General features: G+C 49.2%; 1 protein-coding gene across 2 annotated transcripts in view; it reads left to right on the forward strand.

Moving 5' to 3' along the window:
- Positions 1–12,556, forward strand: part of ANKHD1 (ankyrin repeat and KH domain containing 1) — a 1,109,311-nt gene that overhangs the window by 593,909 nt on the left and 502,846 nt on the right. For both annotated transcript variants that reach the window (XM_085617924.1, XM_085617925.1), the window contains exon 23: positions 9,628–9,723. In XM_085617924.1, coding sequence (XP_085474050.1) covers positions 9,628–9,723 — 96 coding nt within the window. The remainder of the gene's footprint in view (positions 1–9,627; positions 9,724–12,556) is intronic.

A 12,556-nucleotide genomic window follows, 5' to 3' on the forward strand; every position in this document is an offset into this window, starting at 1 on the left:
TGCAATTCAATGAGGCCCTCACTGATGTTCTGCAGGGCACCTGGTCCAAGCCCTCCACAGTCCCTCCTGTGGATAGGAACGTTGCCAGGCGCCACCGCCCTGCTCCGGGCGACCCCAGTTTCCTTTCCCAACACCCCACCCCCGAGAGTCTGGTTATCCAGGCCTCTACCTCCCAATCCTCCTTCCCGTCCGCTCCTCCGGACCGGGATTCCAAGAGACTGGAATAGTTTGGTAAGAAGCTGTTCTCCTCGCTCAGTTTGGGCCTGCGGTCTTTGAACACCGCCTGTCTCTTGGACCGTTATTCCCACTCTCTGTGGGATGCGGTGGAGGACGTGCTGACACTGTGCCCAGAGGAGGCCCGGGCGCGGCTTTCCTCGGCTCTGGCCGATGGGAGAGATGCAGCGCGCCATGCAATCCGATGTGGACTCGACACTACGGACTCGCTGGGTAAGGCGATTTTCTACCACGCTGGCGCTTCGACGTCACGCCTGGCTGCGGTCCACGTCCTTTTCAGGGGATGTCCAGAGCACACTCATGGACATGCCTTTTGATGGCGCTCGCCTTTTTGGTGAGAAAGCGGACCGTGCGCTGGCTCGCCTCAAGGACTCCCGGGCTACGGCCACGTCCTTGGGCCTCTCGGCCCCGCGGCCACAAACTTCCGTTTTTCGCTCCTTTCGTGGCCAAGGAGGGGGCACCTCCTCACGTCCGCCTAGCCACCGGCCGCAGAACCAGCCTGCACGCAGTCGCGGTCATGGTTTCCGCCGAGGCGGTACTGGAGGAAGACGCGGTCAGTCCACATCCACCCCGGCGGCATCCGCCTCAAAGCCTTCCTAGTCCGAGCTTTCAGGCCCATTCCACGCCAGTGGGAAGCAGAGTTCGCCATCACCTGCTCCACTGGCGTACCATTACTTCGGACAGGTGGGTGCTGCAAATCGTCCGAAGGGGCTACTCCCTCCCCTTCGAGACGACCCCTCCAGCCATGCCACCGCAGCACCACCGTATCTCGGGGGATCATTTGAATCTTCTACAAGAGGAAGTTTCGGCCCTCTTGGCCAAGGAGGCCGTCGAGCGCGTTCCGAGCCCAGAAGTAGGTCGTGGTTGTTATTCCCACTACTTTCTGGTTCCCAAGAAGGGCAAAGGAGGCCTACGCCCTATCTTGGACCTCAGGAACGTCAATGCCTTCCTCAGGAAGGAACGGTTCAAAATGTTGACTTTGGCTCAGGTTCTAGCTGCCCTAGACCCTGGAGACTGGATGGTAGCATTGGACTTGCAGGACGCATATTTCCATATCCCCGTCCTGCCGGCCCACCGGCGTTACCTGCGGTTCACGGTGGGTCAGGAGCACTTTCAGTTCACCGTGCTCCCCTTCGGCCTTACCAGTGCCCCTCGGGTGTTCACGAAAGTGATGGCGGTGGTCGCAGCTCATCTGCGCAGATCAGGGGTTCCAGTCTTCCCCTATCTCGACGACTGGTTGTTGAAGGCGGGCTCGCCCCAGTCAGTCGTCTCCCACCTCCAGACTACGGCGGATCTCCTGCATTTGCTAGGGTTTTCCATCAACGTGCCGAAGTCACACCTGAGCCCCTCTCAGAAGTTCATCCGCCGGAACAGCGGGTCCAGGATATACAGGCCCTGATTCCCATCTTTCGGCCTCTATCCTGGGATTTGGTCAGGCTAGTGTTGCAGCTTCTGGGGCTGATGGCCTCCTACATCCTACTAGTGCATCACGCCAGGCGGTGCATGCGGGCTCTGCAGTGGGACCTGAAGTTTCAGTGGGCCCAGCTTCACTGCAACCTGTCCGACCATGTCTTGATCTCGGAGGGCACTGCACAGCAGTTGCAGTGGTGGCTCACGGACCGAGATTGGGTCACGGGCAAGAGCTTCTCCCTACCCCTACCGGAGCATGTCGTAGTGACGGATGCGTCCCTCCTGGGATGGGGTGGCCATATGGGAGAGGCGGAGATCAGAGGCCTCTGGTCTCCGGCGGTATGTGGTATTGCAACAAACAGGGCGGGGTGGGGTCGTGGACCCTTTGTCAGGAGGCTCTGCGCCTCTGGACATGGCTGGAACACCAGGGCATCACCCTGGTGGTTCAACATCTGGCAGGCTCTCTGAACGCCAGAGCAGACGAACTCAGCCGCCGGTGCATGATGGATCACGAATGGCGTCTGAACTCCGAGGTGGCGCAAGGCCTCTTTCAGCAGTGGGGAGAGCCTTGGTTAGATCTATTCGCCACCGACGAGAACGCGCAATGTCAGCAGTTCTGCGCGTTGGAATTTCCAAGGCGGCACTCGCTCGGCGACGCTTTTCGTCGCGAGTGGAGTTGCGGTCTGTTGTACGCCTTTCCGCCTATACAACTTCTGCCCAGAGTGCTGAAGAAGATCAGGCGCAACCGGGCCCAAGTCACCTTGGTGGCTCCGGATTGGGCACGAAGGTACTGGTATCCCGAGCTACTCAGTATGTTGACCGATCCTCCGATACGTCTGCCCCTTCGGGAGGATCTTCTGTCGCAGCAGCAGGGGACGGTCCTCCACCCGAACCTGTCCAGCCTCCACCTCCATGCGTGGAGATTGAGCGGCGGCAGTTGATGCCATTTGACTTGCCTCCTGAAGTCTGTGATATCATTCTGGCAGCCAGGCGTCCCTCCACAAAGACGGTATACGCCTGCCGATGGAACAAATTTATGGCATGGTGCACAGCAAAGGCTGTGGATCCCCTTTCCGCCCCTCTTTCTGAGGTTCTCCTCTTTCTTCTTTCTTTGGCCCGGCAGGGCTCTGCCCTGGGCACCTTGAAGGGTTATCTTGCTGCCCTCTCTGCCTTCTTACGGCTTCCTGATCAGCCCTCTCTTTTCAAGTCCCCTGTAGTGTCACGCTTTCTTAAAGGCATTATTCACACGTTCCCTCCTGTCCCTTTCGTAATGCCTCAGTGGCACTTGAATCTTGTCTTAACATTCCTGATGTGCGCTCCCTTTGAGCCTCTTCACAATTGTCCTCTCCGTCTTCTAACTCTTAAGACTGCTTTCCTGGTAGCCATCACCTCGGCTAGACGGGTGAGTGAGCTCCAGGCTCTATCGTCCAAGCCTCCTTTTCTATCTGTTCATCCGGACAAGGTCGTCCTTCGGCCTCGTCCTTCCTTTCTACCGAAAGTGCTGACCCCCTTTCATCTTGGGCAATCTGTCACCTTGCCCACCTTCTTTCCGCCTCCGCATCCTTCCAAAGAGGAAGAGCGGCTCCACCGTCTGGACCCAAAACGTGCGCTCTCCTTTTATTTGGACCGCACAAAACAGTTCCGAGTGGACGACCAGCTTTTCGTTGGCTACGTGTGTGCAAAGAAGGGAAAAGCTGTACACAAACGGACCATCTCCCGTTGGGTCGTTTTGTGTATAAAAATCTGTTATTCCTTGGCGAAAAAGGACCCTCCTGTTGGGCTGCGAGCCCATTCTACTCGGGCCACGGCGGCTACTACTGCTTTGGGACGGGAAGCCCCTTTGCAGGACATCTGTCAGGCGGCGACGTGGGCTTCACTGCACACGTTTGCCAGGCACTATTGCCTAGACAGCCAAGTCCGGAGGGATGGCTTCTTTGGCCGTTCTGTCCTCCAGGACTTTCTGGTGTGATCTTGGTTCGCAGACCCACCACCGGGGTTGGTATTGCTTGGGTATCTATTCGAAGGTGAGGAATCTAACTAACGTGTTTCTTTCAGATGAACAAGTTACTTACCTTCGGTAACGATGTATCTGTAAGAAACATTAGTTAGTTAGATTCCTCACCGACCCACCCATCCGACCCGTTCTGCAAACTGACATCTAGGGTTAAGGCTATCCCTTTCAGGGCCCTAGAATTTTTTGGCACCAGTGTCGGTCTCTTGCATGGCTCTGCGTTCCTGGCGCGGAAAGCTATGTACAAGAACTGACGTCAGCGCGCAAGGGCGGCGTCTAAGTACTCAGACGACGTCATTCCGGCGCACGACGACGGACGCGGAGCCGCAGACGACACCTAGCGACGCGCAAGGGGTATTGCTAACGAAAAATCTTCCGGATCCAGTCTGACGCCTGGGGATATTCTAAGGTGAGGAATCTAACTAACTAATGTTTCTTACACATACATCGTTACCGAAGGTAAGTAACTTGTTCTTTAAGCCCTTTAAACCAATACATACTGTCAAAACGCTTCCACATGGTCACACTTGAACAAGTATTTCCACTTATACAGCAGGGCGAATTCATGTCAGCACCAGACTTAAAGGGCGCATACTTTCTTACATCCCTATTCGCCTGGCACATCGCAAATATCATTAGCAATTCAAAATCTTTCCGTTCGGAGTCACTACTGCACTCGGAGTGTTCACCAAATGCTTAGCGGTGGAACCAGCACATCTAAGAAGGCAACAAAATCCTGTCTTCCCATATCTACGTGATTGACTTATCAAAGCCAATACACACCATCTGTGTCAACAACAGTCAATTTACTATAAATCTTCTACATCAGCTGGGATTCATAGTCCGTGCTCAGAAATCCCATCTTTAACCCTCACAACTGCAACCATATCTAGGAGCTATGTTCAACACTCAAACTAGCCTAGCCTATCCAAATGCAGCCCGAATTCAAAATTTTCAAACACTGCTACCACAATTTCAACTCTATCAACATTTAACAGTCAAAACTTTAATGCGGCTCTTAGGGATGATTGCAACATGCATTGCCATAGTGCCTCATTCAAGACTAAACATGCTTAGCACGACTATGGTCTCAATCACAGGATCAACTACGTGATCTAGTGTTGGTAGATAGCAACACCCATCGCTCTCTGCAGTGGTGGAACACACAACTTGTGTAAGGGGCAGCCATTTGTTGACCCTCTCTCACAGGTCGTGCTAACAGCAGACGTGTCCTTCACCGGATGGGGTGATCATTTACAACATCTAACAGTTCAGGGTCTCTGGGACCCCAAACACCAGAATCTCCACATGAACTACCTAGAGCTTCAAGCTGTTCACCTAGCATTGAAAGCATTTCTACCTCACCTTAAAGGCAAGGCTGTCATAGTCCAGATGGACAATATGACAGCCATGTACTATGAACAAAACGCGGGGGCACACTCTACAGTTGTCACGCCTGTCTCAGACCATTTGACGTTGGGCAATAAATCACAACATCCATCTGCTAGAGGAACACCTCCCAGGGATAGACAACGACTTTGCCAACCTCCTCAGCAGGATGCCAACCTCCTCAGCAGGATGCGGCAACAAGTCCACGAGTGGGAACTCCACCCAAAGTCCTCCTCCCTAACTTCCACAAATGGGGTTTTCTCAAATAGACTTTTATGCGACAGCACATAACACAAAATGCCCAAACTTCACCTCGAGGTTCCCATACCCTCTATCCAAAGGAAATGCCCTATAGCTGAATTGGTCAGGAATATTTTGCCTGCGCTTTTCCACCTGTCCCTCTTCTTCCATTTCTGGTTTGGAAACTCTGGCAGATATCTCTCACCCTCATTCTAGTAGCTCCCACATAGGCTTGTCAACCACCATGGTTCAACGCACTAAAACTCTCAGTAGTTCCACACGAGAAGCTTTTCCTCAATCCAAACTTTCTCACTCATGACCATGGCGAAATCAGGCATCTAAACCCAAAGGAGCTAAACCTAGTGATTTGGAACCTGAAGTCATGGAGTTTGGATATCTAAATCTGCCAGCAGAATGCATGGCTGTTATTAAGGAAGCATGTAAACCTATCGCTAGAGCTTGTAATGTAGCTAAGTAGAAAAGTTTTGTTATTTATTGTCATAACCCAAAAATTGAACGACTAAATGCATCTATACAAAATATTGTGTTATCTTTTGCATTTACAACGTTCAGACCTCTCTTACACTTCCATATGTCTGCACCTTGCAGCAGTGGCTGCCTATCTTCAAAACAGGTACATTTTGTCTTTGTTCAAAGTGCCAGTATTTAAGGCTTTCATGGAAGGCCTTAAAAGAGTGATACCACCAATGGTCCCACCTGAACCTACATGGAACCTTAATATTGTTCTAACAAGACTTAAGAGTCCACCTTTTGAACCATTAGATAACTGCCCCACCAATTTCTTTCTTGGAAGGTTGCTTTTTTAATTGCTATCACCCCACTAAGGCATGTGGATGAGCTTCAGGCACTAACTTTAGAAGAACCATTCCTCCATCTTCATAGAGACAAGGTTGTTCTTCGTACCAACCCAAAATTCCTTCCAAAGAAAGTGTTCCCTTTTCATATTAACCAATCGATTGAGCTACCTGTTTTCTTTCCTCAACCAGATTCTGTAGTAGAAAGGGCTCTTCATACACTAGATTTTAAAAGAGCTTTAATGTATTATATTGACAGAACCAATGAATTTTGCGAAACACATTTTTGTTGCATTTGCTCCCCCTCATAAAGGGAAACCTATTTTTAAATCCGGCATTTCTAGATGGATCGTTAAAAGTATGCAGACATGCTATATTAAAGTCAAAAGGACTTTGTTTATACCCGCTAGAGCACACTACACGTAAAGAAGGGGCATAGATGGCTTTTTAGGTAATAGTCCCATAGCTGCCATTTGTAAAGCAGCTACATGGTCCACAGCACACACATTTACCAAATACTATTGTGTGGATGTTTTAGTACGCTAACAAGCGAATGTAGGATAGGCAGTGCTACAAACACTTGTTCAAACAACTGCATTGTCATCTGGTAAGCCACAGCTTTTTGGAGGACACTGCTATACAGTCTGTGCAAAGCATGTGTATCTGCAGCACACATGCCTCGCACTTATTGTTGCTTACCCTGTAAGCATCTTTTTTTGACAAGTAGTGCTGTAGATTCACGTGCACCCACTTTTCTCCCCAGACACCTATGTTTGTTGCAGCTCTAATTTATATTAACACACGCATGGACCTCTCTTAACTGACACCTACTGATGCTCCATTTTCTCTCTCTTGTGGGAAAACAATCTAACAATGGAGTTGATGCCCATGCACACTATTACCAAGAGGAGGAGTCACCTTACCTTGTGACTCGAAAGACTTCTTTGAAGAAAAACCTACTTACAAACATTTGAACCCAACACTAAATGGTAGTGTGAATCTACAGCATGTGAATCTACAGCACTACATGCCAAGAACAGATGTTTACACGGTAAGTAACATAATGCTTTCAATGTGTTTCCTGCAGTTTCATATGGTGGAACACAGGGTCCACTGCAGGACACCCATTCTAAACCCATCCATGCTCTAACCTTGCGTTGGTGGGAGCAAAGTGCCAGTCTCTTGAGGTCACATCTGCAGCTGGAGGCCACCACTAACTCCTCACATATGAGTTGGGAGTTGCATTGATGGGACCTTTTCATGACTACCCTTGGCATAAGGAATACCATTTCCTTCTCTTAAGTGTATTAGAGATGAAAGCCATCTTCGCACTGAAAACCTAGCTTTCATTGCTAAAATCCAGACTGGTGATTATCCATTCCATATGAAAGATACCACAGCCCTTTTCTTTGTGAGGAAGGAAGCAAGCAAGGACGGACAAACACACGGATGGACGCACAGATGCCCTAACACACACACACACACACACACGTTCTCTCTCGCTCTCTCTGACACACACACACACACTCTTTTCAGTTATTTGGGTTGCAGTGGCTCTGTACTATTGGACTATGCCACAAGGTTTGCTTATTTTAGTATCCCAGATTGCTCAGTATGAGAATGGACAGCCTGAGCAATATTCTCCACATAAGTAGAAAAATCCCAAAGGAATCCTCAACTTCATCTTAGAGGCTTGGGGTTGTCCCACCGTAGACATCTTTAACACTCATTTGCATCCCAAATTACCACAATGCAATCACTCGGCCTCTTTGGTGGGCAGGAGTCGCCGATTCCTAGGGTAACACCTTATGTTATATTTGTTTAGGGACTGTCTTGGATGCTTTTCCTCCAGTATCTTTGATTCCAAGGGTTCTCCAGACAATTAGAAATAACCTGGGGTGTTCTCTTGTTTACATAGCATCAGCAGAGCCCTGCCATGTTTGTTTGGCTGATAAGTTCCTCTGCTTTGAGATTCCCACATTTGCCCTTCACAGAGTAAGGACTTTTTCTACTTGGAGGGTGGAGAGTGTTGGTCCACACTGTATCAAAGCTTGGCTTCAGAGCATGTTTCATGTTGAACAAACCTTTGCACACTTAGGTCTGTGCTCAGAGAACTTGAAAGTCCTGACGGCTGCCAGGAAATTGTTCACCAGGACTCCATTCAAGAAGAAATGGCTCGGAGGCCATCACTGGACAGTAGCAGAGACCATCACCCATCTCACCTGCTGAGTGGATGGCGATACAGCTTTATTTTGTGATCTGGTTGCAGTGGGGTGTTTGGTGGTCGTCTTTCTACAGAGCCAATGGAGCCAGGACAGTACTGGTGTGTCTCCCACAAATGAACCTAACTGGATTCTTTAACCATAAACATAACATTATTTCTGATCAGATAGCAATTGCCTCTTGAGCCCTGAACCTCCTCCGGACAAGGTTTATACATAAAGCGTCATAAGGCTTAAAGCTTACTACATGGAGGCTCCTTTTTCAATGACTTCAACCAGGCACATAAGTGAAGAACAAGGGTCAGAACCTTTGCAGTTTTCCATAAGGGCAAATATTTCACGATTCATTTAACCTTTGTTTCACATGTATTGTCGAAATTAGTAGATTGTCATTTTACTTAGTCAAAGAACCTTTATAAAATCTGATAGACAAGCATGCTTTTTCTCTTGGCTTAGAAGTGGCCTGTGTTCTTCTGGCCAACAATGTGTGACTTTTGGAGGCAATAGTGCTGGCCCAGTTGCAGCTGAGGCTGCCATTGACAAATGGATAGCCTGATGCATCACCCACTGTCGCACTTAGCATGAAGATTATGCTCCATTATTTGGCTGCGCACACAGCACCAGAGCAAATTTGGGGTTGGTGGCATGACCAGTAGTCATGACATTGGTCCGATTTCTGCTGGGCAGCTATGATGATGACTTCACATGCATTCTCCAGACCATATCCTGCAACAGCAATACCTAATTTGCCAATCATTTCTTTGCAGCCTTTTTCCCTAGCAATAAGTTCAGCTGTGACCCTCCCCTGATCTTTATCATTTTCATTTGTTTTAGATCTTCTCAAAATATGAAAATGGGAAATAGCAGAGACCCACTAAGATGAAGTAATATTCATGTTCACTCTGTTACTGTTCGTAGGCTTTTTTCCCTTTCTAAGAGCTTTCAAGTTGATCCCTTACCTATCAACTAAAAAGATACAGTAGATAAGGTACTTGGAAGACATACATAAAAGGGTGGGGATGCATGCCACATATGATACATATAGGCTTGTTGTGCAGAGCTTGTAATTAGCAGCTATAAACGCAGTTCCACTCCTAACACAGTAGAATACCTGAAAGTTAAAGAAAAGAGCCTATGTATCAAGATCAGTGATCACTATAAAATTAAATGTATCGTTTTCATATTAAAAATTGTCATTGGAAACCGAGAGAAATATCCCTTTTGCCATCTTGCTTTTACTTTGACCCATAGCTTTTAACCTGCAACATTGTGCATTCTTCTAACTACAGAATATTTTTTTCCACAGGGCCATATAAAAGTAGTCCAGTACTTAGTGAAGGAAGTTAATCAGTTTCCTTCTGACATTGAATGCATGCGATATATAGCAACCATCACTGACAAGGTAGGTCTATGATTAAAATGTAAAACGTTGTGCAATCCTTAGTTGTACTTGAGTATTGTGCATCCATACATCCTTAATGGTAATGTTTTTTTTCTCTCAATTAAGAGCCCTTGTGGTTTCACGTTTCTCCCTTCAGGTATGGTTTATCACAGCCAGAGCTTTCCCTTGGTGCACCACTCTTTAACACTTGTACCCGAGACATCGGGTATCCAAGCACTTTACGTGAGCACCAGTTTCGTTAAAGATGGACACATTTTTTTTTTTGTTAGGCACAGGGAGATGAAGTGATTTTGCCCATAATAACAGGATGTTGAGCGTCGTTGTCCGGCTTCCAGGTCGACTGCTCTAGCCGTAAGGCAGCATCCTCTTGTGATGTCTAGGGTCTAGTTCGCGCTATATAAAACTTTGGTGAAAAAAACAACTTATGGCAAATCTATCCATATTTGCCATTAAATGCACCAAAGGTTTTGATTTTTTAAAATCAATCAAGGTGTTTGTTAGGCGCGACTACTCACCCGGAAGAGACTTAAGGTGCTGGGGAGGGTCGCAGGTTCCAGTCCATCAAGAGGGGGTCTGTCGAAGAGCCAGGTTTTGAGGTTTCTTTGCGAAGATGGGGAGCGATGTCTGTCTGAGGTGGAGCGGAAGGTCGTTCCAAGCTCTGGCTGTGAGGAAGGAGAAGGATCTGGTCTTTCTGGACTGCGGCGTAGGAGAGCTGGGCTGATCGTAGGGTCCTTTGCGGTGCGTGGAATTTGAGTCGGCTGTTCAGGTATGCTAGTCCAGTGTCATGGAGGGCCTTGTGAGCGTCGGTGAGCATATTGAAGGTAATTCTAGCCTCGATGGCGAGCCAGTGGAGTGTGTGCAGGTGCTGGGAGATTTTGCAGTGTCTTGGCAGGCTGAGGACCAGTCTTGCGGAGGCGTTTTGGATGTTCTTTCGCCTGCGGGTGAGGTTTTTGTTCCGCCATAGAGTGCATTGCCATAGTAGTCTGCTGGTGACCAGGGCGTGAATGACGGTCTTTCTGTGTTACGTAGGAGGCAGAGGGTGTGTAAGCAGGACGACGAGACTGTGTTGATCTGGCGGTCCATTTTGAGCTCGGAGTCCAGGATGATTCCCAGGTTGTGTGCGTGGTCCTTGGGGGTGGGTGGGCTTCCGAGGGCGGGGGGCCAAAGCGGGTGTCGTTCCAAGCGTTGTTCTAAGCGTCCGGGTTTGGGCCCATGATGAGTACTTCTGTTTTGTTGGTGTTTAGTTGTAGGCAGCTGTTTTTCATCCATTTGGCGACTGCTTCCATGCCTTCTTGAAAGTTGTGTTTGGTCGTGTTGGGTTCGTTGGATAGGGAGAGGATGAGTTGGGTGTCGTCTGCGTATGACACAATGTTGAGTCCGTAGGTTCTGACTATGGGGGCGAGCAGAGCCATGTAGACGTTGAAGAGCGTAGGGCTGAGGGAGGATCCCTGGGGGACTCCGCAGGTGGTTGGTGTGGGGTCCGAGAGGAAAGGGGGGAGTCTGACCCGCTGCGTTCAGCCGGAGAGGAAGGAGCGGATCCAGTCGAGGCTTTGTCTTGGATCCCTACGTAGTAGAGTTTGCGTATTAGAGTACGGTGAGAGACTGTGTTGAACGCAGCTGATAGGTCCAGGAGGATGAGGGCTGCTGTTTCTCCTTTGTCCAGTAGGATGTGGATGTAGTCTATTGCGGTGAGGAGGGCGGATTCCGTACTGTGGTTTTTTCTGAAGCCGGATTGTCGAGGATGTTGTGCTATCGACTCAATCCCAATCCTCCAACATTTCTCCCCCCAACCCCACCATCCCCTTCAACTCCCCCCCCCACCCACGCAAATCATCCCTCTTAGACACACCCAACACTAGGCTCATCCAAGAAGACACACTACAGCCCTTCTCCAGTCGCCCCCTCTCCCAATACCCCCAACTAGCAACCAAAGAAACCGACCCGCAGACAACAGCCCCGAACTCCCCTCCTGCACTAAACCCAGTGAATTTGCCTCACAATCTCCGAAACAATCTATCACAACCTACCCCCGCGATTTCCCCCATAAACCACTCCGATACTAGAAGCACAGGGAGCCGCACCTACACAGATAAGCTATCATTCCCGAACACAACCAAGGACCCCCCAGCCATAAATGGCCTGGCTCTGGGCACACCGAGACCAAACTCCCCCACCCCTCCCTCCATGAATACAACCCAAAGATTGGCTCGATTAGAATACCAGCTAGAAATAGTTATCCAGGATATTAACATAATCTTATCCAACCGCATCACCATCCAACGCCCACCCCTCACAGTCACTGGCACTCCTAATAAACACAGATACCACCACAAAACCCAACAACTCAGATGGAAGTCAACCCCCCTTAGAACCCAGCTACGTAGACCCAAAAGGACGAGCGCTTCAATGTCCATGCAAGGGGCGTGGAATCTCGCTGAATCCTATAAAGCAGCTCCAACGGTCGCCCCCAGCTCTGTGATCCCAGTAATCACTGGATTTGGTAGAGAACTTACCGCTCCAAAAACAGCGAGACCTCCAGCGCACCTCACCAATATTCCTATGGCTCCCCCCAATTAAGGAACTCAACGAGGGTGGCTAACTGCATGCTCATAAACTGCAGATCTGCGAACAAACATGCAACCGAATTGGCAGAAACCATCTTCACACACGACATAGACATCACATCACGTTCATCACAGAAACATGGTTGAACGAATCCTCACCCCCCCCCCCATCTTCGATATGCTCGTACCCCTGGGGTTCTCTATTATCAACAAGGACAGAAAAAACCAGCGAGGTGGGGGACCGCAATCATACATAAAAGGAACATCTC

The sequence above is a fragment of the Triturus cristatus genome, chromosome 7, assembly GCF_964204655.1.
Source record: "Triturus cristatus chromosome 7, aTriCri1.1, whole genome shotgun sequence".
NCBI classification, from domain to species: Eukaryota; Metazoa; Chordata; class Amphibia; order Caudata; family Salamandridae; genus Triturus; species Triturus cristatus.